The sequence below is a fragment of the Bos javanicus genome, chromosome 7 (assembly GCF_032452875.1).
Source record: "Bos javanicus breed banteng chromosome 7, ARS-OSU_banteng_1.0, whole genome shotgun sequence".
NCBI lineage: Eukaryota > Metazoa > Chordata > Mammalia > Artiodactyla > Bovidae > Bos > Bos javanicus.
The window spans coordinates 39,005,526-39,033,035 of record NC_083874.1 but is presented as its reverse complement, the minus strand read 5'-3'; the positions used below and the strand labels follow the sequence as shown (position 1 = coordinate 39,033,035).

Here is a 27,510-nt window from a genome sequence, read left to right as displayed (position 1 = left end):
CCTATGGATGTTGGCAATTTGATCTCTGGTTCCTCCTCCTCATGTCCAGCTTCCTGCCAGGGTTGCTGGACCCTCTTTTGATTCCTCTTTTCTTTTTTTCTTTCTTTTTTCTACCTTGTTGTGAGGGAATTTTTCTTGCCCTTTTAGGTGTCTGAAGTCTTCTGCTAATGTACAGCCGGTTTTCTCTGAGAATTGTTCCATTTGTAGATGTATTCCTGATGTACTCGTGAGGAGAGACAAATTCTGCATCCTACAATTCCACTATCTTGACTTCCCCTCCCTCCCCCACCCAAGGTCTGCTGTCTTTTACTGAGCTGGACTCTCAGAAAACCAAATTTCTTGAATTTTTTTAAACAATTCTTCCCCATATTTTTTTTTTCTTCCAATTTTATTTTATTTTTAAACTTTACATAATTGTATTAGTTTTGCCAAATATCAAAATGAATCCGCCACAGGTATACATGTGTTCCCCATCCCGAACCCTCCTCCCTCCTCCCTCCCCATACCATCCCTCTGGGCCGTCCCAGTGCACCAGCCCCAAGCATCCAGCATCATGCATCGAACCTGGACTGGCAACTCGTTTCCTACATGATATTTTACATGTTTCATTGCCATTCTCCCACATCTTCCCACCCTCTCCCTCTCCCACAGAGTCCATAAGACTGTTCTATACATCAGTGTCTCTTTTGCTGTCTCGTACACCGGGTTATTGTTACCATCTTTCTAAATTCCATATATATGCGTTAGTATACTGTATTTATGTTTTCCTTCTGGCTTACTTCACTCTGTATAATAGGCTCCAGTTTCATCCACCTCATTAGAACCGATTCAAATGTATTCTTTTTAATGGCTGAGTAATACTCCATTGTGTATATGTACCACAGCTTTCTTATCCATTCATCTGCTGATGGACGTCTAGGTTGCTTCCACGTCTTGGCTATTATAAACAGTGCTGCGATGAACAAAGCAATTTATAGATTCAACGCAATCCCTATCAAGCTACCAACAGTATTCTTCACAGAGCTAGAACAAATAATTTCACAATTTGTATGGAAATACAAAAAACCTCGAATAGCCAAAGCGATCTTGAGAAAGAAGAATGGAACTGGAGGAATCAACCTACCTGACTTCAGGCTCTACTACAAAGCCACAGTTATCAAGACAGTATGGTACTGGCACAAAGACAGAAATATTGATCAATGGAATAAAATAGAAAGCCCAGAGATAAATCCACGCACATATGGACACCTTATCTTCGACAAAGGAGGCAAGAATATACAATGGATTAAAGACAATCTCTTTAACAAGTGGTGCTGGGAAATCTGGACAACCACTTGTAAAAGAATGAAACTGGACCACTTTCTAACACCATACACAAAAATAAACTCAAAATGGATTAAAGATCTAAATGTAAGACCAGAAACTATAAAACTCCTAGAGGAGAACATAGGCAAAACACTCTCCGACATACATCACAGCAGGATCCTCTATGACCCACCTCCCAGAATATTGGAAATAAAAGCAAAAATAAACAAATGGGACCTAATTAACCTTAAAAGCTTCTGCACATCAAAGGAAACTATTAGCAAGGTGAAAAGACAGCCTTCAGAATGGGAGAAAATAATAGCAAATGACAAACAACTAATCTCAAAAATATACAAGCAACTCCTACTGTTCCCTCTTTCTGAAGTTTTCTGTTTGTTTGGCTTGGTGGTTGGGTGGGTGTCTGTTTTTGTTTTTGCTTTGTAAGATTGTTTTTTATTGAGGGGCAAAGAAACAGGGGGCAGTCCCTTGTCAAATCATGATTTCCTGGACTGATTTTCTTATCTCCTCTTTCCAGTTATCTGCATCTGTTTTTCTTGTTCTCCTTTCTTGATGACTTCCCCCAACCTTTCTGTCACAACTCTTTCTCATGGAATTTCAATCTTTGCTATCATGTTTTTAATTTGAAAGAATTTTTGTGCAAATGTTCTCTGTTCTCTGAGTATTCCTTTTTAATAGCATCCTGATCTTGTTTCATGTATATTATATCCACCATTATCTCTGAGCTTATTATTTATGAATTTTTAAGTTTTGTGTTTTTGAAAGCCAGTTTCCTCTGAGTTTCTTTCTCCGTTTGTTTTTCCCTCTATAAGAGGCGTCCAGTACCTTAGACTTGTTTTTCAGAGTATAAACCTAAACAGCTGACTGGTAGCTCCACTGACCCAGATGGAACTACTTATTATGGCTCCACAGGAGCATGAGCTTGTTGGGTCTTTCTTCTGGGCTGATCAGATTCCCATGGAAGAGCCTTCCCACCTTCCACCTGGCAGCAAAGGAAGGGATCTGTATTGAGAAGGAGAGATATGTGGGCCTCCATATTCCATGTGTAAGCTTTCACTTAATGGTAACCCTCCCTTGTTTGTGCCTGGCTTCCTGCATGTGCTAGAGACTTTCCTCTTTCCTCTGTCTGGAAAACAAACCCCAAGCTTCTGCACAGTTTGAAGAATGGCAGCTGTCCAGATCAGAGACTAATACAATCTCCATCGCAACTACTTAACTCTACCTTTGTAGCATAAAAACAGCCATAGGTAGTTCATTAAAAAAAAAAAAAAATGAACATGGCTGTGTCCTAATAAAGTTTTATTTACAAAAATAGAGGGTGGGCAAAATTTGGCCTGTAAGCCATGGCTTGAGACTCCTGGTCTAGATTCCAGCTCATCACTGTATGGTGCTTCCAGTTTCTGGGCTTTGGGTATTTGTTTTGGTTGCTTTTGAGGTGTCCCAAATCCTGGCTTAAAATATTGGTTGTCCCATTTCTGCATAGACAGTGATCTCTCATTTGTCTGCTCCCCAGCTTCCTAAATATTGTTGCTGGTGTTTCCTCTCCTGACCTATTTTGCCCTTGGAACTCAGGTTTCTGGAAGTAGTAGAAATAAATTCCATCTCCCCTCCTTAAATTCCTGGATTCTTTTATTTTTTTTAAACAGACCCCTAGGGTTACCTCTTTAAGCATCTAGAAATACAGTGAAAGTGATAGTCACTCAGTTGTGTCCAACTCTTTGAGACCCCATGGACTGAAACCCGCCAGAATCTTCTGTCTGTGGGATACTGGAATGAATACTGCGAACAAAAATACTGGAGAGGGTTGCCATTCCCTTCTCCAGGATCTTCCCCACCCAGAGATCAAACCCAGGTCTCCTTCATTGCAGGCAGATTCCTTACAATCTGAGCCACCAGGGAAGCCTCTAGAACTAATGTTAATTAGGAATGGTTTAGGTTGTGTATTTTTACCAAATGGTACTTTGTTGCTATTTTTTTAATAAATTAATTGAGTATATACCACATGAAATGAAAGGCTTCTCTAAAGACTTGAGTATAAAATGACTCCTTCCTTTCTGAGGCATTGTTTTGGGGAAAAGCTTTACTTTATATTGCAGCCATAATTCTAACAAAAACTGCTTTGTGAGAAAGGTATTAATATGCCCATTTTATAGATGGGGAAACTGAGGCCCAGAGTTACCTGCAGTAGCCGGATAGTATGTGACAGAGCAGAATTTGAACACATAACTCTTTTCATGATCCTACTTCTGTGTTAAGGAAGTGGCCATGGGCTTTGATGTTCTCTTAAGGAAGAGTGACATGGCTAGATTTAGACAGGCGCCTTGGATGCGGGAATCAGGGAAGACATTGCATAGGAGAAACAAGCCTGGGGAAAGGGAGGCCCATGAGGAGGCCTCTGTAGATGGCTGAAAGCAGCGAGGCTGAGAGAGCCCGTTTGACAGGGATTACAGAGACCACGGGCAGGGCCGATTGGGGTATGTGGACAAGGGAGGCATGGAAGATGACACTGTGATGAAGGGGAAACACTCATCTAGAGAGGGCAGAGGGACTGCCTTACCCAGTGAGGGGAACACCCGGCCATCCTCACCCAGGCAAGGCAACGTTGGTCAGTCCAGCACCCACAATGCTTGTTGAACCATGGCCATTCTCTGCAGGTTCCAGAGCCTAAGGCTTGGCCAGAGCCTAGAGTTTGAGAGGCATGGTCCCTGCTCTGCAAGCAAGATCCTTGTTCTCAGCCCTTGGCATGGGGCCAGGAGAAGGGAGGTGCTGAAATATCAGGGTTTGAGGGGTCCTTTGAGCACTCTGCTTCCCAGAGAGGGACCACAGCTTACCTGCCAGGAATTTCTAGTTAGCTCTGGGACAAATGGGGTACAGAGAGAGCCCGGATCCCAAGCAACTGGGCCCGAGTCCCAAGCACTCAGAAGCTTTCAAAGTGGGAGTAGATAAGCCAGAGGTTGGTGCTGTCCTGAGGGCTAACCACTGGCCAATGGCTGCAGCAGGCTGCAGGGGCTGACCACCCATCCTCAGACTCTGATATGAAGGTTCTGCCGATTCTTTCTGCCTACCCCTCCTCCTGAGCCCTGGTTTGTCCTCTGCAGAATGGGAATGCAGGATCACAAGGGAATACATCTGAGTGGGCCCCATCAAGAAATGTATTTCTGACAGGAAATATCTGCAAGGCAGAAGTGGAATGGCTCTGGGGAGACTGTTGACTCCATTCACCCCAAGTTGCCACCCCATTAGTTCTAGGAGATAGGGAAGGTGAGCATGTTTTCTACCTGTGGATGGCTCTATCTCCTCTTCTGTACTGGAACTGATCTCATGCATCCACGCCCCTTCCCCAGGCCCCCCACAGCACCTGCACATCTAAGATCACTTCCCACACTGTGCTATAATTGACTGTTTGCATATCATACCCCAGAAACTTGTGAGCTGCTTAAGAACAGAACCAGATGTATTTATTTGAGTATCCCCAGAGTCTGGCACAGAGTAGGTTAATGTTGGATAGATGGCAAGACAGACAGACAGATGGTTGAATGGATGGATGGCTGCATGGGTGATCAAAAGGAAAAATAAACAGAGATTAATAACTTAACAGCTGGATGGATAGTTGAACAAATATTTAGGTGGATATTTGATTGTCTAGATGAATAAAGTCTTTCATTCATTCAGAACTATGTAGTAAGTAGTTTTCCTACAGCAGGATATATGGATGAGCGCATGACTAGAAGGAAAGAAAGGGAAACTGGGACGGAGGGAGAAACAGCATAGCAGGTGAATAAACTGAGGAGGAACTAGAGAAATGCCTGGGCAAAGAGATGGCCCGTGTTCACATGTCCACATTCTCCTCTGAAGGTGTCAGTGTCTGTGAGCCAAAGGAGTTGTTCCCAAGGTCTCAGAAGGGAGGGGTTAGGAGAAAGAATTCACAAACACTCTCTTTCTGTCTACTAAAAAATTTTTTTTCTCTAAATAAACTTTGAATCCACTTCCAAGTATGTTTAGAAAGACCAGTGGTGGCTTTCATGAAGGATGAATTATAAGTGCTTCATTCGGAGCTATGTTTAGGGACCCTCAGAAATACATACAGTCACCAAAGCGAGTGCTAAAATGCGTATGAGACAAGAAACATATGCCGGGTGTGATGATGTCAAGCAGGCTTACTGCAAGCATATGTGCCATTCTGTTGATGGAATACTCGGCAAGTGTTCCAGAAAGAGACCTTTCCTGAAAGGGAGGTCAATGAGAATACTCCCCCTTCTCATAAATCTTTGGGGGAAAAACAGGCCTGTCTCCCACACACATGCAGCTAATTATCTGGGGGCTCAAGGATCTCCCCAGAGAGTGGTTAAAAGCAGTTTACTAGGGCTAAATCTGCCCCAAGTGATTTCCAACAGCCCCGGCTAAAAGACCATGGCAGCTGGCCCTTGGTTCATCACCGGGCATTTCCTACCCCAGTGGGCAGAATGGGTCAAGCACAGGTGCTCAATAATTAAAGAGACAAACTTACATCTTTTCCTTTTCCAACCCCCAGCAAAGATCAGCCCCTGAGACAAGCTGCTGACGGACACCCTAGAGTCCAGAGCATTTTTGCATGGCTGCTGGTGACCATCCACCTTAGTTCAGTTTAACTGGATTTGACCTGAGCCAGGGCCAGGCTCTTGGAGGACCGAGGCCAATTGAATGTGGCCTCCACTTTGTGAGGCTCACAGTCTAGCAGACAGACAGAGGGAGAGCTGGACAGACAGCTTCATCCCAGTGCACTAAGTACAGAAGTAAGTAAATATCCCTGACCCAAGAGCGGCAGCCAGGAAGGCTTCCCTGGGAAGGGTCCATGTCTTAGCTGGGTCTTGAAGGATGAATAGGAATTATTCTGGCCGGTATTTGAGAAAGGACATACAGCTCAGGGGCCCTGATGTGTTCTGGGCCAGGAGTAATATATGGAGGACAAGTAGGAGATGGGCAGCACAGGCCAAAGTCTGGCTCAACCTGGAAGGGCCTTGGCCAAAGAGCTGGGACTGTGGCCCAAGGTCAGAGGGGAGCCTGTAGAAGGCTTTAACGGAAACGCCACGATCAGGTTTGTGGCTTAGAAGGACTGCACTGACTGTGGGACAGAGAATGGAAGCAAACAAGGAAGCCAGGGACGAGGCTGTGACCACTGAGCAGGGAGAGATGCTGGTACCAGGCCCAGCAGGGACAGAGAGGGGCAGACTCTTGTTCTGGTTCTTTCTCTTCTGACTCTGTCATCTGGCACATGTTCTTTAACCTCTTGGTGCCATAAAATTGGCAGAATAGCCCCCACCACATGGAGTTGTTGTGTGGTTCACAGTAATACACATAAAATGCCAGGACAAGGCCAAGACCTGGTCAGCGGCTCAGGAAGTGTGAGTGGGATGCATCCGCCCACATTCCTGAGGGCTCCTGGGTAAGTGGTAATGCTGTTCACAGAGACTGGGAATTCAGGCAGAGAATTGGGATGGGGTGGGGGTAAGAACTTTGATTTAGGCCATTCCACGAGCTTCCTCTAGGATTCATAAGGGGCTTCTGCCCCACTTCATCTAATCCTGAAACAGAATAGCCTGTGGCTCAGAGCATGATCTCTGGCATCAGACCACCTGGTCAAGTCCTGACCTTGCCACTGATAGTGACTTCAAGCCAGTGACTTGTCCTCTCTGGGTCCAGTTTTCTCCTCAGTAGAATGAGGTTTAGGGTTCAGTTCCATTCACTCAGTCGTGTCTGACTCTTTGCGACCCCATGAACTGCAGCACACCAGGCTTCCCTGTCCACCACCAACTCCTAGAGCTTACTCAAACTCATGTCCATTGAGTCAGTGATACCATTCAACCATCTCATTCTCTGTCAACCCCTTCTCCTCCCACCTTCAATCTTTCCCAGCATCAGGGTCTTTTCAAATGAGTCAGTTTTAGCGTCAGGTGGCCAAAGTATTGGAGTTTCAGCTCCAGCATCAGTCCTTCCAATGAATATTCAGGATTGATTTCCTTTAGGATGGACTGGTTGGATCTCCTTGCCATCCAAGAGACTCTCAAGAGTCTTCTCCAACACCACAGTTCAAAAGCATCAGTTCTTTGGTGCTAAGCTTTCTTTATAGTCCAACTCTCACATCCATAGGGTGGCTATGAAAATTACAGGAGGATTGACATGACAGAGCTCAGAACAGTACCCAGGACACAGTAAATTCTGAATGTACACTACAGTAATCCTGGTGGTGGTGGTTGTAGAAATAATGGCTGGTGGTTTATGAACCCAGAACTGGTGTCCCTTGGGTATTATAAACTCAAAACTTGGTTCCAACCTCCTCATCCCCTGAGCACTAAAAAAGAAATGAAATAAATAAGCCAGGTAAAGGTAAGTGACTGTAAGAAAATAAAACCAGAAAACATGCCAGAGATGGTGACCAGTGAAGGTGTCCAGGAAGCTCAACAAAGACTCAACCATGCAGAGATACCCCAGCCACATGAGGAGTGCCCCAGGCAGAGGGAACACAGGCCTTGAGAAAGGATGAGGCCTGGCTGGCTTGAGAAGCAGAAGCAAGACCGCATGGCAGGAGGTGTAGGTGTGGAATGAAGGGAGACAGTGGGAGATGGGACTGTGTAGAGAGCCTCGTCACAGGCTGCCCGCTGAAGTGACCAACCATCTGGTTTGCCTGGGACTGTCCCACCTTTGAAACTGAAAGGCCCAGAAAACTTCTTAGTCCTGAGCACACTGGGATGGCTGGTCGCTTGATTGCTCACTTGCCGCCCTCACTTCCTGGATGTGGATGTTAAAGCACCCCAGGCCTTGCTGGGGGCTGGCATGCCCTTCCTTCAGGAGAGCTCCGTTCTCCTGTCCCCAGGAGTGGGAGGCCTAGGTCCAAGGCCCGTAGAGTCAAATTACCTCAGAGCAGGGTGGGACAAGCTGAGTGGCCAGCTTCCTAAGTCCATGACCACCAGCATGTTGGCCATACTCTGAAGGCCTCACTTGCTCTTTTCTAGAACTTTCTGATTGGACTTTTAACATGTAGGTTAGGAGGAATTCTCTTGGAAATCAAAGCTCACATGGATGGCTTTTAAGTTTAAAAAATAAATAAATAAAAGCTTTTCATTCTCTGAAAGCAATAAATCCTGGCCTTCATTAAGTTTGAGGGGATACACTGGCCCATGTGTCAGTGATTAAGGCTTTGGGGTGAATGAAGAACTGAGGAATTTGGTGTCTTTGGGGTGTGCTGGTTTCTGTGTTGCTTCTCTGGAGTCTGTTTTCCAACTGGAAACAGAATCCCAGGAGATGACAGGCTCTGGGAAGAAGCCAATTCTCCCTAGCACAGATCTGGGTCTGACTGAGCCCCAGAGACCTGCGCTAGGCTCTCCCACTCACCGCTGACCACTAGGCTCTCCCACTCACCGCTGACCACCTAGGCTCTCCCACTCACTGCTGACCACCTAGGCTCTCCCACTCACTGCTGACCACCCAGCACTGACCCCTCACAGCCGATGCCTCAGATACACTCGCCGCCTGCACAGGAACCAGCAGCCAGGAGCCAGTTTCTCTGCATGCCTTTCTTAGCCTGGGCACCAGCTCTTTCCACGTTCAGGTTAACCTGACTCTACCTTCACCCTTGGGGAGCTCAAGAAAGTCCTTCTCCCTTTCCTGGAACTTCCCACTTAGCCCTTCCAGTCCAAGCCAACTGGCCAATCAGGGCCTCTCCAGTCCTGGAGATGTACTCATGGCCTTGAGCCCAAGAGAAAAGATGGGCCATTGTCTCTCTCTGTCCCTCTGAGGGGCTTCTCACTCTTCATGCAAGTTTACTCAGCCCTCCCTTCAGCTGCCTGAGCCAAGGGTTGTGACTTAGCCATCTGTCACTTAAAAGAACCCTTTCAAATAGTCCCTTGAAATCTCCACTGTAAGGCACAGAGGCCCTTTCCTGAAAGCCCTTCCATGAGCCCTGTTGCTCTGACCCAGAAACCATGTACTAACACCTCATCCCCTCCACTTGTATTCTGCTTCTCTCCAAGTCCTCTGGGTGAGGCAGTCCATTTCTTTAGCTTTCCCAAAAAGGAGACACTTAGGAGTGTCGTGCTAGTGCCAACAAGAGCTCTGGTCCAGCTCCTGGCTCCTGACTAGCCCTGACTTGAACAGGTCACCTCATCTTGGGCCTCGGTTTCTTTGCTGTGAGCAAACCCATTACACCCACATCTCAGAGTTGCCAGCAGAAATAAAGAGACAGAAAAGCACCCAGCATATAGCCTGCATCGGCTCAGCATGTGTCAGCCGCACCCCCCAGGCCCGCTGCACCCCATCTTCTGAGTCCCCTCCCACCGGGACCCTGGGGATCCTCAGGAGTTGGCTCTTGGGTCTGGTGTGCTGCCAGCGTTAAGTAATGGGTCTGGACTCTGTGATCCCATTTAAAATGCCTTATTATGATGTATGGCAGAAACCAACACCACATGGTAAAGCAATTCTCCTCCAATTTAAATTTTTTAAAAAGAGAGAAAAAAATAAAAAGCTACATGCCTTATTAAAGTTGCTCCTGACTTGGGAGAGAAACTAGCCTGGAAACAATAGACATTTCTGATGGCCATGCCAAAAGCAGGCCAGAGTCTGCTCCAGTGTTGGCAGTATGTGGGCTTTTATTTCAGTATTTAATTCACAGACTTCTAAGAACCACCCCTGGGCCCCTTCCATTTTGTGTGGTTCACAGTATATTTTTTAAAAATAATAATAACAAGTGCCAAGAACTGGGTATAAAAATTGTGACCCATTCTACCTGCCCACCTTCCACAAGCATCTTCTGCAAGAGGCCAATGGCAGGGTTGGGATGCCAGGGATCAGGATCTCAATGCTCGGCCCCATCCACACCAGCTGTCTAACCTCAGAGCTGAGTTAATCTCTCTGTGCCTCAGTTTCTCCATCTATGAGATACAGATCATAATAGTAGCTTTCCTCCAAGGTTAGATGTGAAGAATATGAGTTAGTACCATGGAGTCGAGGTTAGTGCCATGTGTAAATATTCAGTAAATGGTACCACCTGTCTCTAGTTTTTCTTGAACAGAGTTAGAGGGGCTGCTGTGTCTGTCCAGAACTGTCCACTCCTTTTGGAGGAAGCATCAGCATTCATATCTGAGGCCCTTGGGGAATGTGAGTTTGGGGCCATTCACCAGCCCTGGCCCAGCCCCCCACCCCAAGGTGGCCTCTGTTCCTTTGGCATGATGTTCAAGCAGGCTGACCAGGTCTGATCACTGGGGCAGTAGGGGTCTTCATTCACCTGGACAACCATCTTAGTTCCAAACAAACATTTGCCTTACAACCCCAGCAGCCTGTGGCATTGCTTTTCCAAACTGCTTCAGGACCTTACAACAAGCCGTTGGGCTTACAAGTGTGGTGGGTGGTGGAGGATGAGCCTGTAGGACCTAAATGCCTTTTAAGTGAGCTGTACTTGCCAAGCAAGATACTGTGATTTTAATTCCTGAAGGACAGCATTACCTCTGGAACCCAAGCAGCCTACCAGCTAGCCAGCCTCTCCCAGGGTCAGGGTCCCCTCCCCAAGTGCAGCGTCCCCCAGGCCCTCCCAGAGGCATTCCCAGGATACACTGCCTCCATCCTCCGAAGGACAGAGGGCCCTGTGAGGCCAGGCCGGAAATGAGCATGGTGGAAGTTTCCAGCTCTGAGGTTGATCTGAAACTTGTAAAACAAAATGATCTGGGGAGATGTTTTAATGATGTGGTCATAGAAGCTCAAATCCAGGAATTCCCCCTGCCTTCTATGCTCAAGTTACACCCCCACAATGGCCCTGGGGCCCTGGGCAATCTTAGGGAATGCCAAGCTGAATGTCTAGGGGATTCAGAACCACTCTCTTCCTGGAGTCCTGGGAAGAAGGTCAGATAAAGGAGCCTCCAATGCCAGAGGACCGGGTCTGAAGACCTCGGAGGATGTGGACACATGCGGGGACAGCCTTAATCACAGTAGCTGAGGTGTTTGGAGGACGGGCCCCGGCGTCACACAGACCTGCCACCTCCTTGCTGTGTACCCTGGGGGACACCACTGTCACCTATGACCACACAGTTCCAGGCCTCAGTGGATGCTCAGTGGCATCGTGATAGCTGTGCTGCCAGCAGCGTTACCATCGTCTCCACTAGGCTGACCTGGGTTCACAATTCACTCTGGCCCTTGGTGGCTGAGAACCCAGGGAGCATTTCTTTTCTTTTGTTTTTTAATTGCGGTAAAATACACATAATTGAAAATTTACCATTTTTAAGTATATAATTCAATGGTATAAGGTACATTCACATCATTGGGCAACCATCCATCTACAGAACTTTTTTCGTCTTCCAAACCAAAACTCTGTCCCCATTAAACATTAATTCCCCATTCTCCTCACAACCCCTCCCCCACACCGCGCCAGCCCCTGGCAACCACTGTTCTTTCTGTCTACTGAATTTGACTACTCCAGATAATTCACATAAGTGGAATCATACAGTATTTTTCCTTTTGTGATTGGTTTATTTCACCCAGTATAGTGTCATCAAAGTCCATCCATGTTGCAGCATGTGCAGGAATTTCGTTCCTTTTTAAGACTGAATTGCACATATATATTGTAATAAATTTTGTTTATTCATTCACACATTGATGGGCATTTGAGTTGCTTCCACCTTTTGCTGTTGCATCTGGGAAACTTTCTTGATTTCTCTGAGCCTCAGTTTTCCCAATCTTTAGAGAAGAAAGAGTGGAGAGGGTTTAAAGCATTTTTCAAAACTGAGTATAGATTCCATTAGATAAGTTGCACAACAGCTCCTACCCTTAGGGACTTGCAGGTGGGAGGAGCGGGGGCTGACTGAGGGAGTGTGGCTGAGTAACCGCTGGATCCAGGGGAAGCGAGAGAGGGAGAGGCCTAGGCAGGCTGGCCCGGGTGGGCCCCAGGGTTGTGAGAGGACAGCAGTAAGGCAGGCATTGCTGCAGGAGGCGTGCTTAGCGGAGGGAGCTGCCCAGAAGGACTGAGGGAGACCAGCAGGTCCTCACTGCTCAGGCCGCTCTGGAGCCTGTCAGGGTTCAGGCCCCCTTTGAAGTGGGTCAGTGACATGAGTTCTCCAGCCCAATCAGAGATCAGATTTTTATCGGTTAGAAATGATTCCACTTTGTCCTCAAAGGGTGCTTGAGAAAAACATTGTCCTCCCTGGAGTTACTTAATATGCAGATGGTTGTCACAAGCAGAGCCCTCGCTAGCCCATACTATGCCTGAAACCTCAGGATTTGTTTCAGAAATCTCGTTCCCAGACCGTTCTACCCATGCATCCTGATCCCCAGGTCCGCAGACACACTGTAATCAGGTACGTGGAAAGGCTCCAGACTGGCCCTGCTCTTGGGGGTCAAGGTCAGGGTGTAACTGAGGGTTCAGCCAGCCTCTGGACTCAGACCCTGCCCACTACCCCATACTTGAGCTAAACTGAAATATAGCTACCCTGTATCAGGCTTCATGCATCTTGGGAAGCATGTAATCCAGGTACATCAAATACCCAGATGCTAATGCTCCAGAGGCCCCTGCGTTATTTCTTTCAGTCCCAAATAGGTCCCTCTTTTGTGCCCCCACGCTGGTGTGTCTGCTGTCAACTCATCTGTTAAATAGTTCTGCAAGGCAGGCGTGGTTGCCATCACCCCTAAACTTTTGTCCTTATGGATTGGGAACCCAAAGCACAGAGAGTTTAAACAGCTTCTTGTCAGTCATGGTTTTTCCCTTTCTGCACCAGCGTCACCTGTGGGTGTCTGTTGCTCAAAGCCTCTGGAAAGAAGCTTTGCAGGCGCCACCACAGCAGCACCCACTGTGACACGCCAGGGTCCCCACGACCACCAGCCCCTGACCCAGAGCTGTGTGGGTCACACAGAGGTGAGGACAGACCGAGCTGGTCTTCATCACCTGGAGACTCTCCAACCGGGACTATTCGTACAGCAGCATCCTTGGGCAAGACCTTATCGTCTCCATCTGTACATCAACAAGTTGATCAAGACAGACTCCCAGGTGCCTTCCAGGGCAGCCTGAGTGTCTGAGTCTGTGCCAGCAGTGGGAAACATTGTCCTACTGTGGAAAGGAAGGAGCAGAAGAAAACCAACAGGTGGAAAACTCGGGCACACTGCTGGGCCAAAAGCCTGGTTTTGCTTGTTTGGAGAACATCTGAGCTGCAATCAGCTGGCCCAGCTTTCCCTGGGAGCCCAGGGCAACATGCTGTAGGCCTGGCCCAGATGCCAGCGGGGTGGCCCGTCTGCCCTGCTGCTCTCCCCAGGGTGGCCGCCCCTTCCGTTGTCAAGGCTGCCTGCCTAGGGGTTTGACATGTCTGGCACAACTGCCCTTACACCTTAGGAATCACAAACTGATGATGAAGGGCTCCCCAAAGCACCAGCTGTGTGGCCTTGTATGCAGGCATATGTGCCAAGTCACTTCAGTCGTGTCCAACTCTTTTGTGACCCCATGGCCTATAGCCCGCCAGGCTTTTCTATCCATGGGATTCTCCAGGCAAGAATACTGGAATGGGTTGTCATGCTCTCCTCAAGAGTATCTTCCCAACCCAGGGATTGAACTCATGTCTCTTACATCTCCTGCATTGGCAGGTCATTCTTTACCACTAACGCCACTTAGGAAGCCCATGTGGCCTTAGGCAGGCAAGTCTTTTAGCCTCACTTAGCCTCAGAGTTCCCCTCTGTACAAGGCATACAAGAGGGATGAGCAGGGAATAGTTGAGCTCCTTGGATGAGCCACAGGAGTCCTGGAGCACAAAGGGCTCCAAGTTTATGTTTGCTAAATAAGTAGCCGGAGTGGTGCCTAGTAGATGCTGAACCAGGGCTTCTGCCCCTGACCAGCCCTCAGCACCTGACAATCCAGAAATTCATGAAGGGCCGTGCTTCCTGCCGTTCCACCCCACCACCACCCCCACAACTGCAGGCTTCACCATGCAAGCTTCTTGTGTGCAAGGCCTCTCTGTTTGCAAAAGAAGCAGACAGGGAGACTAGTAGTCGGCAAGAGGCTCAGCTCTGGCACTCCCCACTCCCAGGGCCTCTATTTTTCAAACATGGCAGGCCTCACCACCTGCATCTCATGCTGTGGGAAGAAAGGAGGAGGAAAAAGTATCCCTCATCTCAGCAGCCCTGGGCATCAAATTAGTTCATCTTGCATCTCTTCTAAGGCCTGGATCTCACTGGATTTGACAGTCTTTTAAAGAGAATGCCAAGGAATAGTGAGGAGGGAACTTAGGCTGCACACAATGCAGACTGCCGGCTACAGTGGACTGTCTTCTGTTAGGAGGACAAGCAAGGCATGGCAGGAAGGGCAGGTGGTAGAGGCTAGGTGTGGGGGCAGCCTTTGCCTGATGCCAGTGAGGAAGAGGTCTCAGGTGTGGGGAAAGGAGGATGCTACAGACAGCTTCCACGAGATTTGTGGTTTGGCTCCATGGATACTGGTGATCCCTACACTTAGGTGAGAAGGGAACCCTGTCAGGGAGCATATGGAGAATTGGGAGATGATTTTGGCTTTGGATATGTTACCTTTCAATAGAATTATCCTGGAGGCAGTTGAATGTTTGAGTATGAATTTCAGAAGAGAGGGTCAACCAGCTGTCTATTGGTGAGCTGTTCACACAGAGGCTGCCGGAATCTGATTTGGACTGGCTGCAGAGGGTTCACAAGCAGCCGCCTCAGTCTCCTTCTTCACTTAGGCCATTTCAGTTGGGAGTCCTGTCCAGCCTGTCAGGCCTACAGCCCCACAGGTCACGTGCACTCATCAGTACCCAGGCTCCTCGCCCACGCCAGGCCTGCTGGGAGCTTCCCTCAAAGGCCTTGGGAAGCAGGGGCACCCCACCATGCCTGGACAGCTGCCTACCCACTGAGCATCCTCCTTACTGGGCCTTCTGCCTAACTATGCCACCCAGAAGAACCACCCAGAAAAATCCATTAGTTCAGCTCCCTCAGCAACAACAAATGTCTTCTTCATCTGGCTTGAGTTACCCAGACAGAGAATTTTGCAGTCATACCCCTGATGACCATCAGAAAACCATGGTGCTGCTTTAGCTTTCAGATCCAGGAAGAGCGCGGCTTATTCTCCCACTCTTGGGCCCCTTTCCTGCCAGGCTGCACACCTCAGTCTGAGGCCCAGGACAGCCGAGCAGCCTTATGGGGCCAATCACAGGCCTTCGATAGCCTTGTGAGAGCAGAGAACCCAGGGGTCAGTTTGCTGGGGCTCCTCCCTTGTACAGCCAGAGGAGCATGACCCCAGGTGTGCCAATGGAGTTCCTATTCCCACACCCTCACTCACCCCCCAGCACAGAGGATACCCAGAAAGAACAGACCAAACACCGACCAGCCTCACAAAGTTCCCAGGCACCGTCATCCACACAAAGGAGCTGGGAGGAGAGCAGGATGTATGTTTAGCCATGCGGGGTCTAAGGTATTGGGGAGACACCCACATGTAGGTGTTGGAGGCGGTTGGACGTGCAATGCAGTGCTTCAGGCCTTGGCTGACATCATGGACCTGGAGGCTGGTTACACTGTTTACACTGCCATGAGGAGATGTTGTCAGTTATGGGGGTGCCAGAATCTTAGCCTTGCCAGTTAATACAGTCCTGAGCCATTCCAGCATGAAACTCAAGGTCTCTGTCTGGTATCAGGAAAACTCAAGGGCCTCAAGGGCTGTGTAACTGGCATGAATCTCTACTCTCCAAACTCAGGGGTGGGACTTCCCTGATGGTCCAGTGATTAAAGAATCTGTCTGACAGTACAGAGGACACAGGTTCAATCCCTGGTCTAGGGAGATTCCATATGCCTTGAGGCAACTAAGCCCATATACCACAACTACTTAGAGTCCCATGCTCCAGAGTCCAAGAGCTGCAGCTACTAAAGCCTGTATACCCTAGAGCCTCTGCTCTGCAATAAGACAGTAGTCGCCCCCGTTCACTGCAACTAGGGAAAGTCCATGCACGTCAATTACGACCCAGCACAGCCAAAAATAAACAAATAAATGAATGTTTATTTAAAAAAAAAAAAAACTCAGGGGTGCATCATTTATATGGTCAGATGGTTTTAAACAAAGGTGCCAAGGCTACACGATGGGGAAAAGATAATCTCTTCAACAAATGCTATCGAGAAAAACTGGATATCCACATGCAAAAGAATGAAGTTGGGCCCTTACCTTATACTATATATAAAAATTAGCTCAAAAGGTTAAAAGTTAAAATTAACTTAATGGTCAAATAGGTAAAAATAAACAAATTGGGCTACATCAAACTTTGAAACTCCTGGGACTTCCCTGGCGGTCCAGTGGTTAAGAATTCACGTGACAATGCAGGGGACACGGGTTCAATCCCTGATCTAGGAAGATTCCACACGCCAAGGGACAGCTAAACCCATGCACCACAGCTACTGAACCCACACTCTAGAGCCCATGGTCTGCGAGAAGAGAAGCCACCACTGTGAGAAGCCCATGTGCCACAGCTGTAGAGTAGCCCCTGCTCACCACAACTGGAGAAAGCCCACGCACAGCCACAAAAAGCCAGTTCAGCCAAAAATAAAATTAAATAAGTAAGTAAAATTTTAAAGAAACTTCTGCACAGCAAAGGAAATTATCAACAGAGACAAAAGGCAACCTACAGAATGGGAGAAAATATTTGCAAACTCTATACCTAAAAATGGGTTAATATCCAGAATATATAAAGAACCCCAAAACAGCAATAGAGACTGAGACATAGAGAACAGATTTATGGACACAGTGGGAGAAGGAGAGGGTGGAGACTTGAGAGAGTAGCGTTGAAACATACATGTTACCATATGTGAAATTAATAGCCAGTGGAAATTTGCTGTATGATGCAGGGAGCTCAATCCAGTGCTCTGTAACAATCTACTGGGGTGGGATGGGGTGGGAGGAGGTAGGAAGGTTCAAGAGGGAGGGAACATATGTATACCTATGGCCAGTTCATGTTGATGTATGGCAGAGCCCAACACAACATTTTAAAGCCATTATTCTTCAACTAAAAATAAATAAATAGAAAACCCCAACAGCTCAGCAACAAAAGAACAATTCAATTTAAAACTGGGCAAAAGATCTGAATAGACATTTCTTCAAAGAAGATATATAAATGGCTAACAGGTACGCTACATCACTAATTATTAGAGAAATCCAAGTCTAGATATCACCTCATACCCATTAGGATGGCCACTATCAAAAAAAAAAAGAAAAGAAAGTAACAAGTGTTGGCAAGGATGTGGAGAAATAATAAAACACATGTGCACTGTTGGTGGGGATATAAAATAGTGTAGCCACTATAGAAAACAGAATAGCATTCCCTCAAAAAATTAAAAATAGAATTACCATACGATCCAGCAATTCTACTTGTGGGTATGTATCCCAACCAATTGAAAAAGAATCCTGAAGAGATACTTGCACACCCATGTTATTGCAGCATTGTTCACAAGAGGGAGAAGAAACCCAAGTGTCATCAACTGAAAAGATGAATGGATGAAGATAGGACTTCCCTGGTGGTCCAGTGTTTAAAAATCCACCTTCTAATGCAGGGGATGAGGGTTCAATCTCTGGTCAGAGATCTAAGATCCCGTATGCCCGTGGGGCAACCGAGCGTACACACCACAGTTAGAGAGCCCATGTACCACAGGAAGACCCAGAACAGCAAAAAAAAAAAAAAAAGATGAATGGATGAAGAAAATGTGGCAGACACATACAACGGACTATTGTGCAGTCGCTCAGTCCTGTCCGACTCTTGGTGACCCCATGGACTGCAGCACACCAGGCTTCCCTGTCTTTCACTATTTCCCAGAGTTTGCTCAAATTCATCTCCATTGAGTTGAAGATGTCATCCAACCATCTCATCCTCTGTGGCCCCTTCACCTCCTGCCCTCAGTATTTCGCAGCATCAGGGTCTTTTCCAACAAGTCCGCTCTTCACATCAGGTGGCCAAAGTATTGGGGCTTCAGCTTCAGCATTAGTCCTTCCAAAGAATACCCAGGGTTGATTTCCTTTAGGACTGACTGATTTGATCTCTTTGCTGTCCAAGGGACACTCAGGAGTCTTCTCTAACACCACAGTTCAAAAAAATCAATTCTTCGGCACTTAGCCTTCTTTATAGTCCAACTCTCACATCCGTACATGACCACTGGAAAAACCATAGCTTTGACTATACCAACCATTATTCAGCCTTAAAAAGGAAGGACTCCCCCGGTGGTACAGTGGAGAAGACTCCGTCTGCCAATACAGGGGACACGTATTCGATCCTGTTCCAGGAGGATCCCACATGCCACAGAGTAAATAAGTCTGTGCACCATACCTACTGAGCCCACGCTCTGGAGCCCCATGCTCTGCAGCAAGAGAAGCCACCGCAATGAGAAGCCCATACACCACAGCTGAAGAGTAGCTTCCACTCACCACAGCTAGAGAAATCCCCCACAACACAATGAAGACTCAGCACAGGCAAAGATTAATAAAGTGTTAGTAGTGGCTGACTCTTTGTGATCCTACGAACTGTAGCCCACCAGGCTTCTCTGTCCATGGGATTCTCTAAAATACTGGAGTGGGTTGCCATTCCCTTCTCCAGGGGATCTTCCTGACCCAGGGATAAAACCCAGATCTCCCACATTGCAGACAGATTCTTTACCATCTGAGCCACCAGGGAAAGTTAATTAATTTAAATATATATATTTATTTTACACATATATATATATATAAAGTCTTTTTTAAAAAAGGGAATGAAAGTCTTATCATATGTTGAGACATGGATGAACCTTGAGGACGTTATGCTAAATGAAAGAAACCAATTACAAAAAGACAAATACTGCATGATTCCACTTGTCTGAGATACCTGAAATCATTAAGCTCTGACAAACGCAAAGCAGAATGGCAGTTTCCAGGGGCTGGAGGGAAGGGCAGAATGGGAGTTGTTCAGTAGATATAGAGTTTCAGTTTTAGAAGTTGAAAAGTTCTAGAAATTTGTTGCATGACAGTGTGTGTTTAATTAGCACTACTATACTACACACATAAAGAAGGTTAAGACTAAATTTTATGTTTGGCACCACAATAAAAACATTTTTAACTACAAACTCAGTAGTGCAAGAAATAGCATGTTTCTCACTTTTTAAAGTTTGTTTAAACACAGGTATACCTGTGGCGGATTCATTTCGATATTTGGCAAAACTAATATAATATTGTAAAGTTTAAAAATAAAATAAAATTTAAAAAAAGAAGAAGAAAAAAAATTAAATAAAGTTTGTTTAACCTTCTAAGCTCAAGCCCCCCAGTCCATAAGGCTGGCATGAAATTCATTCTTAACTCACCCATGGGGTTTGCAAAGGTTTCAGAGTCTAATATGTAACTCCTCCCCTCCACAGGAGTCCCTTCTCTCTCTTCCTCAGAAGCCCTCCGTCCTCCCCATCCAGGACACCCCCCCTAATAAAAGTTGGAAGCACCACTGACCTGGGGCCACCTCTGCTTTTCTGCTCTGTCCCAGACCCCCATTTCAGGTGCACAAATGGTCATGTGTGTGTGTGTTAGTCACTCGGACATGTCTGACTCTGCAATCCCATGGGCTGTAGCTCACCAGGCTTCCCTGTCCATGGGATTCTCCAGGCCACAATACTGGAGTGGATTGCCATGCCCTTCTCCAGGGGATCTTCCTTACTCAGGGATCAAACCCAGGTCTCCCGCATTGCAGGCAGATTCTTTACCATTTGAGCTACCCAGGGAGCCCACAAGTGGGGATGACTACCTGCTTAAAAATGAAGAGAACAATAAAGAGAAACACACACAGGCACACTAATTTCTCAGTGAGCCGTCCTGCCACAGACCTGGTTCATGGCTGGTCTCTGCCTCTACTCTGCGATTGTTCCAGGAATTTTTGAGGGGGTTTAAAGTTGGCTTTTTTTTAAGTTTGTTTTTTGGTTTTTTTTTTAATGTGGACCATTTCTAAAGTTTATTGAATTTGTTACAATATTGCTTCTGTTTTATGTTTTAGTTTTTTGGCCCTGAGGCATGTGGGATCTTAGCTCCCCCATTAGGGATCAAACCTAAAACCCCTGTATTGGAAAGCAAAGCCCTAACCACTGGAACATCAGGGAAATCCCCTTAAAGTTGACTTTTACGAAAGAACAGTGCTTATGACACAAGCTGTTCCTAAGTGGCCTCCAGGCCCGGCCCAGAGCTGGGAGCACAGTGAGGGGCAGGATGAAGAGAGGTATAAATTACAATCTAGTGCCTGCGACTTCGTTTCTGCACACCTTCTCCCACCTGAGAAAACAGGAGAAAGAACCAGAGGTAGTTAGACTAACGGGGAGTGAAAACAGAGACAGGGAGGGGAAGACAAGGAGGCATGAGCTCCGCCCTCCACTCCAAGGCCAGGTGAGCTGTTCTCTGAGCCCCGCCGCCTGTTCCGGTACCTAGAGCCCTCTCCCTCTTCAGCATCTCAGTCACTCTGGTCTTGGGGGCTGATGTGGGCCCAGGGGCAGAAGGAGAAGGCAGGATGGTCTACATCAGATTCGGAAAGTGCAAAACCATGTGGATGAGACTGGATACCAAAAAGCACATGCATCAGTGTGCACATTATGTGCAATAAATCACAAGAACTTTATGTGTCTCCCTAGAGCTGTGGGGAAGGGGAGGGAGGTGCCAAAGTGTTTAATGAACAGAGGAAGGAGGTAGGTGGATAGGATAGAGCCTGTTATCTCTGAGTTTAAGCATCTGAGATGCCATGATAGTGTCTTTTGGAGAAGGGCATCAGATGGTAAAGAATCGCCTGCAATGCGGAAGACCTGGGTTTGATCCCTGGGTTGGGAAGAACCCCTAGAGGAAAGCATGGCAACCCAGTCCAGTATTCTCGCCTGGAGAATCCCATGGACAGAGAAGCCTGGTGGGCTACAGTCCATGCGGTTGCAAAGAATCAGACACTACTGAGCAACTGAGCCTGTACACACGACAGTGTCTTTATGTGGTGTGCTCTCTCTGTTGCTTTATTTTAGTGAATATTAAAAAGCATTTGTCCAGGCTTTCATAAGATAACTGCCATCCTCAGCCTTATTTTTCTTGTAAGTCGGAAGTTTCTCAGTGGCAATCTCCTGCCTCAAGAGTTTCTAGGCAGTATACATTTTTGAATGGGAAAGGACTTGTGAATGAAATAATAAACAGGTAATTGAATAACTAAATGAATGAGTGGGGGATGAGAATGCAACCAATAAGGATGATCCAGAGGAGCAGGGGTAAGGGAGGGACAGGAGACAGAGCTTTCTTCACACTTCTCTCCACTCTCCCAGCCAGCAAGGTGGTGGGCACGCTATCCCCCCGGCTGCTGCGATGAATGTGAGTTGGGGGCAGCTGGCAGCAGGCAGGCTGTCCCCAAGGCCACTGGCTTCCCATCTTAAAGAGTCCATCCTTGTTTTCTGTCTAGGCCCCCCTGGACGGCGTGGCAAGCCCGGAAGAAGAGGTGATCCCGGTGAGTCCCAGGTTTTCTTAGTTCCTAAACCTCGACCTGGAAGTCTGCCCTTGACCTGGAACCTGGCTGGAGGCGCCAGTCCCCGCAGCAGCCCATAACCAAGGACCAGGTCTCTGTCTCCCCCTCCAATTCCAGCCACTGTCCCCAGAGCTGCAGTGCCCAGTGCTGCCTTCTTGGCATCATTCCAGTGTCACAGTTCCAGTGACAGTCCCCTCTATGCCCTCGGCCACCCCCTGAACCTCATTATCAGCCTCAGAAATTTTATTTATTTTTTTATTTTATTTTATTTTTAAATTTTACCCCCGTCTCCCACTCTGAAATGACCTCCTGTCTTTGTGGGAATAGATGGTGATTCCACCACCCAGGGTTGCTACCCTGGGTCCCTTGACACAAGATGGTTCTCTTCCGTGTCCCCATCCCTCCACAGACTTGGCCAGTCCTTCCCTTGGCAGAGCCACCAGGAGAAGACCCCTTCACTTTCCTGCCATACAACCTTCAGACTCGCCTGCATTTGCCATCAGCCTCCCTCCTGCCATCTTCCTTTCACCCAAAATGCACTCTTTCATACCCTTCGCCCAACTCACCGTAGAGCTTCCCTCAGAGGCTGCACACCCCTGTTGGGCTCCCATCTCCTCCACCTTGCCTTCCGCTCCTCCAAGCCCCTCCAGTCTCTTTTCACTGCCAATCCACTCACATCATTTTGGCCAAAGGTTACCACTGACCTCCTGGTGGCCACACAGGCAGACAGCAAATGCATTGCTGTCTCTCTTCCTGAGCCTCATATTGGCTGTTCCCCAAGGCCCCCTGCTGACTCTTGCCTGTGTTTTCTCCCGCATCTCTGACCCCTTCTCATATACCTTTCCTATGAGACCCCACTTGCCTCTTACATGGATTTGCCCTTGGCCTTCTTTCTCTCCCACCCCTGTGGCTCTGGCACCCCCATAATGCTGATAACGCCCCTCTTCCTTCCTCTAGCCAAGTCATCCCCTCTGGACCCAGAGGTTGAACCTGGCCCCACTGAACCCAGCACTTCCCCTAGCCTGCCCTCATCCAGCTCCCCATTGCAGGGAAGGGACCTCCAGCCAGCTGCTTCCCTATGCAGGCAAGGGGCATCCTCCTCGATCCCTCCCTCCCCACTCCCACACCAAACCTCCCATCTGTCCGCCTCAGTCTGTCTCAGCACAGTTCTCACTACTCCTCCCATGCCCCCCACCTCCAGCTATGTCCAGGGTCCTCCCACTCTGAACCTGCGCTCATATCTTCCCCCACCCAGATCTCTCCTCCTGTACCTGGACTGTTACCCCAAGTTCACTATGCTTTGTCCTTTTGGCCTAGCTCAAGCATCTCCTCCAAAAAGTCTTATCTAATCCTTCTGGCTGGGGACAACACCCCAAGTCTACAGACGCATTTAACAGCCTGGTGCAGAGGAGCCTCCAGGGAATGGAAATGCACAGAACCGTGAATGAATGAATGCACACACGCTCAGCCCCTAGGCAACTTCATAAGGACAGCATGGTGGTAACCATGCTCCACCATCAGAAGGACCCCAGGCAGACTGAATCTGGGAGAAACAAGGCAGGTTCTCTGTGAAGCTCAGATTCTTCTTCCTGGCCCTGGGCATGGGCCTCTTGTCCCCACGATTTGCTACATGCTTACCCAATCTAGTTCCTTACTAGATAAACTCCCCAGAGTTCACTGGCAGGAAATGCCTTTCATGGTACTCGGTTTGCTTTGACTTCCAGAAGCTGGAGACTATTTTGTATTTGATTACAATGAATTTTCTGTGTAATCACTCCCCACCCCGCACCCCCCGCACCACTGCCTGCCAAATACACACTTCATCACTCAGTTCTCATTTATGCCCTCGTAAAAGATTTTATTGCCTTTTATTGTAAGCTCCTGATGTCCTTTTTGGAAGAAAAAGAGGAATAGATAGTGACTTTTTTTAGGACAAAGTATATTACTCAACTTAAAAACTCATTAGAATTATGACTCCAGTTCATAACTGATCTAAAAGTCAAGGGAAAATCAAGGACTCAATGGACCCCTGACCCCATGCTGTGTCCTCCCAAGTCCTTCATCTCATGTGATCCTCACAGAGCTCTGCGAAAGATACGAATTTGTTATTATCCCCATTTTGTAGATAAGGAAACTGATGCTTCACGGGGAGAAATGTCTTGTCTAAGGTCAGCTGCTGGGCAAGGGGTGGGCAGCCCCTCCTCCCCTTCACTACCCTTTCCCATGGGATGCCCTGTGGTCTGCCCATCACAGAATGGTGTGAGCAGCACAGAGCAGATGTCCCTCTCTGATTAGCTTTGGCTGGGCCTCGTGTTTATTTCTACAGTTTCACATACATGCACCTCTTGGCTTTGGGTCCTTCCCCTGTACAAACCAGGCTTTTCTTGAGCCCCAGGGAGAAAGGTTTTTGTTTGTTTGTTTGTTTTTTTGTTTGCCTGGTGGGACAATATCTGGCTGAGAGGGTTTCTTGCTGCTGCTGCAGACAGAACTGACCCAGCCCACCTGTGGAGATGGGGCCTCTCCAGCTCTCAGTGGGAGCCTTTGCCTGGAATATACTTCACAGGGCCTTCAGTGTGTTTGTATGTTTATCATAATAGAACGGATTTTTTCGTCTCCCCAGTAGCCTATTTCTCAGCTGAGGAAGCCCAGCAGTATCCTTGGGATCCTCTTTCTAGGGAACTTAAGCAGGATTTTTTTTTCTCCTTCGGGATTCCCCTTTCTCCATGAGCATCGATCAGTCTTTCCTGGCTCCCCTAGCTCTAGATCCCTCCCTCAGTCCCGGAACTCCCTGGAGTGCTGGTGGTCTGCTCTGCAAACATGTCCTTCTCCACCAAAGATGGGCTCCCAGAGCAGTTTGACCCCAGGCACTAAAGAGATGGCCAATAAATGCTTGTTGACAGGAAATAGGGAGGAAAGGGAGGAGAGAGAGAGAGGGACTGATGGGCAAATGAAGGATAAAGGGTTAGGAGGCAGGAAGGGATGAAAACAAATTTTGCTTGGCTGTGCTAAACCTATAGAGACAAATGGAGCCACTCACCAGATCTCTGCAGGTGCCAGCCTTAGATCAGCAGTTTTAGTGTTAAGGTTTTCTATCCACCCTGGTCCTAAGGAACACTTTCTAAAAATACAGCAGAAGCACTGCCGGAATGGTAGAGTAAGGACCTCTGAAAATCAGCTCCTCCATAGAAGCCACAATAATGCTAGGAAGAAAATGACCTTTTCCAAATTCTGAAAATCAATGTCTGGTAACAACCTAAGAAATGTTAATTTTATAAAAAGGTCTGAACCTTGCTGAGAGCAGTGAGGTTTGTAGCTTTTTAATTTGCTCATCTCCCCAGCCCCATGGTAACCCTAAAACCATCACAGCCTCACAATCACAGTACCTGTGAAAATGAGCAGCCGCTGGAGGTGGCAGAACAAGTTTGAAGCTCCTCAAATGCTCATTCTCCAAAAATTGTCACTGTCAGCTCCCTGGAAAGGCCCATACACGTGACTTGTCTTTTTTTTTTTTTAACTGATGCAGAGCTCACTTACTGGGAAAAGCCATATCCTAAGAGTGTTTGCCAGAAACACTCAGCAACAATTGTTTAACATTGCAGCTGCCTAAAGTGGCAAAACCAGTTGAAGCAACAAGAAGCTGACACAGCAACTTAAATGAAAATCAAGGGGATGAACTGTCCAAAGAAGCTTTAAAATGCTCCAACATACCTGGGGATCTAGAATATACATGCCTGCGTAGGGAAAGACCTAAAAGAACCCCAGTCTCTCACCTCTCGCTGACCTTGAGGCTCCATTCAAGCAAAAAGTGAAGGCAAAGGCAGAGTTGTAACCTGATAGAGTGTTGAAATTATGCTCAACACACACAAAGAGTCTCTTGGCACAGAATGGGAGATCTACCAGTTCAAGGCATTAAAGAAAACCTCTGACCTAAGCTAACAGTTAAGAAAACCAAGCAGAGAATCCAGTAACTGCCATGACAAAGAGTACACATTTCAGAGAAAATGTGTACACATTTAGCTCAGAAAAGGCCCTGAACAAACAAGAACAAACTCTGGAAAGGAGGAGGAGTATCTAATTTCTAGAGTGGCCACATTTGACTATTTGAAATACTGTTTTTAACAAAAATTATGAAACACACAAAGATATAAGAAAGTGTGGCAATGGGGGGAAAAGGGTGGGGGGAAAGCAGTTAAAACTATCAGTGAGTAAGCCCAGATGAACTTACTAGACAAAGATTTTATAATGGCTATTACAAATATGTTCAAAGAACTAAATGAAATCATGTCTAAATAATGAAAAGAAACTATTAAAATTATGTACCACCAAATGGAGATTATCAATAAAAAGATAGAAAGTGTATTTAAAGGAACAAAATAGAAATTCTGAAGCTGTAAAGTACAATACTGAAATGATTAATTCACAATGGGGCTCAAAAGTAGATTTGGGCTGGCAGAAGAACCAGCAAACTTGAAGATATGTCAGTTGAGATGATCCTGTCTAAGGAAGAGTGCCTGCTCCACACACACGTGAAAGAAAAAATCTTGAAAGCAGTGAAAGAACAATGACTCATCACAGAAACGGAATCCTTGATAAGATTAATAGCTGATTTCTTATTAGAAACCACAAAAGTCATAAGGCAGTTGGTATGACATATTCAAAGTGATGGGAAAAAAGAAAAAATTGTCAACAAAGAACTCTATAACAAGAAAAACTGTTCTTAAAAAATGAAAAAGAAAATAAGACATGCCCAGGAAAGCAGAAATGAAGAGAATTCATCACTAGCAGTGTGCTCTACAAGAAATATTAAAGGGATTCCTTCAGTCTAAAATTAAAGGACATTAGACAGTAATTTAAATCCACACACACAGAATTAAAGAGTTTCAATGAAATAACAGATAAATATGAAAAAGTATAAATTTTTTTTTTTCATTTTTGACTGCACTGTGTGGCATTTGGGATCTTAGTTCCTCAACCAGGGATCAAACCCACACCCCCTGCACAGGACCCAGGTTCGATCCCTCACCAAAGAATTAAGATCCCACATGCTGCATCATGCAGGCAAAAAATATATATATATATAAGACATACAGAAATTAAGTAGCAAATTGATACACATAAGTCCTACCTTCTGAGAAATTATATTAAGCATAGATCTTTCTATAGATCTAAGAATCAAACCCAGACATATTACAGCAAAATACTGAAAGTCAAAGAGGAAGTCTTGAAAGCAGCAAGAGAGAAACAACTCATCCATACAAGAGAACTTCAATAAGATAAAAACCCTGACTTCCCACCGGAAATAATAGAGGCTAGAAGGCAATGGGATGATCTGACCCATTCAAATGACTAAAAAAATACAAACCACCAACCTAGAACCATTTGTCCAGCAAAACTCTCTTTCAAAAATGAAAGGTAGAGCTTCCCTGGTGGCTCAGCAGGAAGAATCATTCTGCCAATGCAGGAGAGTTGGGTTTGATCCCTGATCCAGGAAGATCCCACCTGCCACAGAGCAACTAAGCCTTTGCACCACAACTATTGGGCCTGTGTCTAGAGCCTGGGATCCAAAACTGCTGAACCCCATTCGCCCTAGAACCTGTGCTCCAACGATGAGAAGCCCACACACCTCAACTAGAGAGTAGCCCCTGCTTGCTGCAGCTAGAGAAAATCCCTCACAGCAATGAAGACCCAGTGCAACCAAAAATAAAAATAAATACAT

General features: G+C 46.8%; 1 protein-coding gene across 1 annotated transcript in view; it reads left to right on the top strand.

Annotated features, from left to right (window-relative positions):
• Positions 1-27,510, top strand: part of COL23A1 (collagen type XXIII alpha 1 chain) — a 405,893-nt gene that overhangs the window by 307,037 nt on the left and 71,346 nt on the right. The window contains exon 3 of the mRNA XM_061423137.1: positions 21,732-21,776. Coding sequence (XP_061279121.1) covers positions 21,732-21,776 — 45 coding nt within the window. The remainder of the gene's footprint in view (positions 1-21,731; positions 21,777-27,510) is intronic.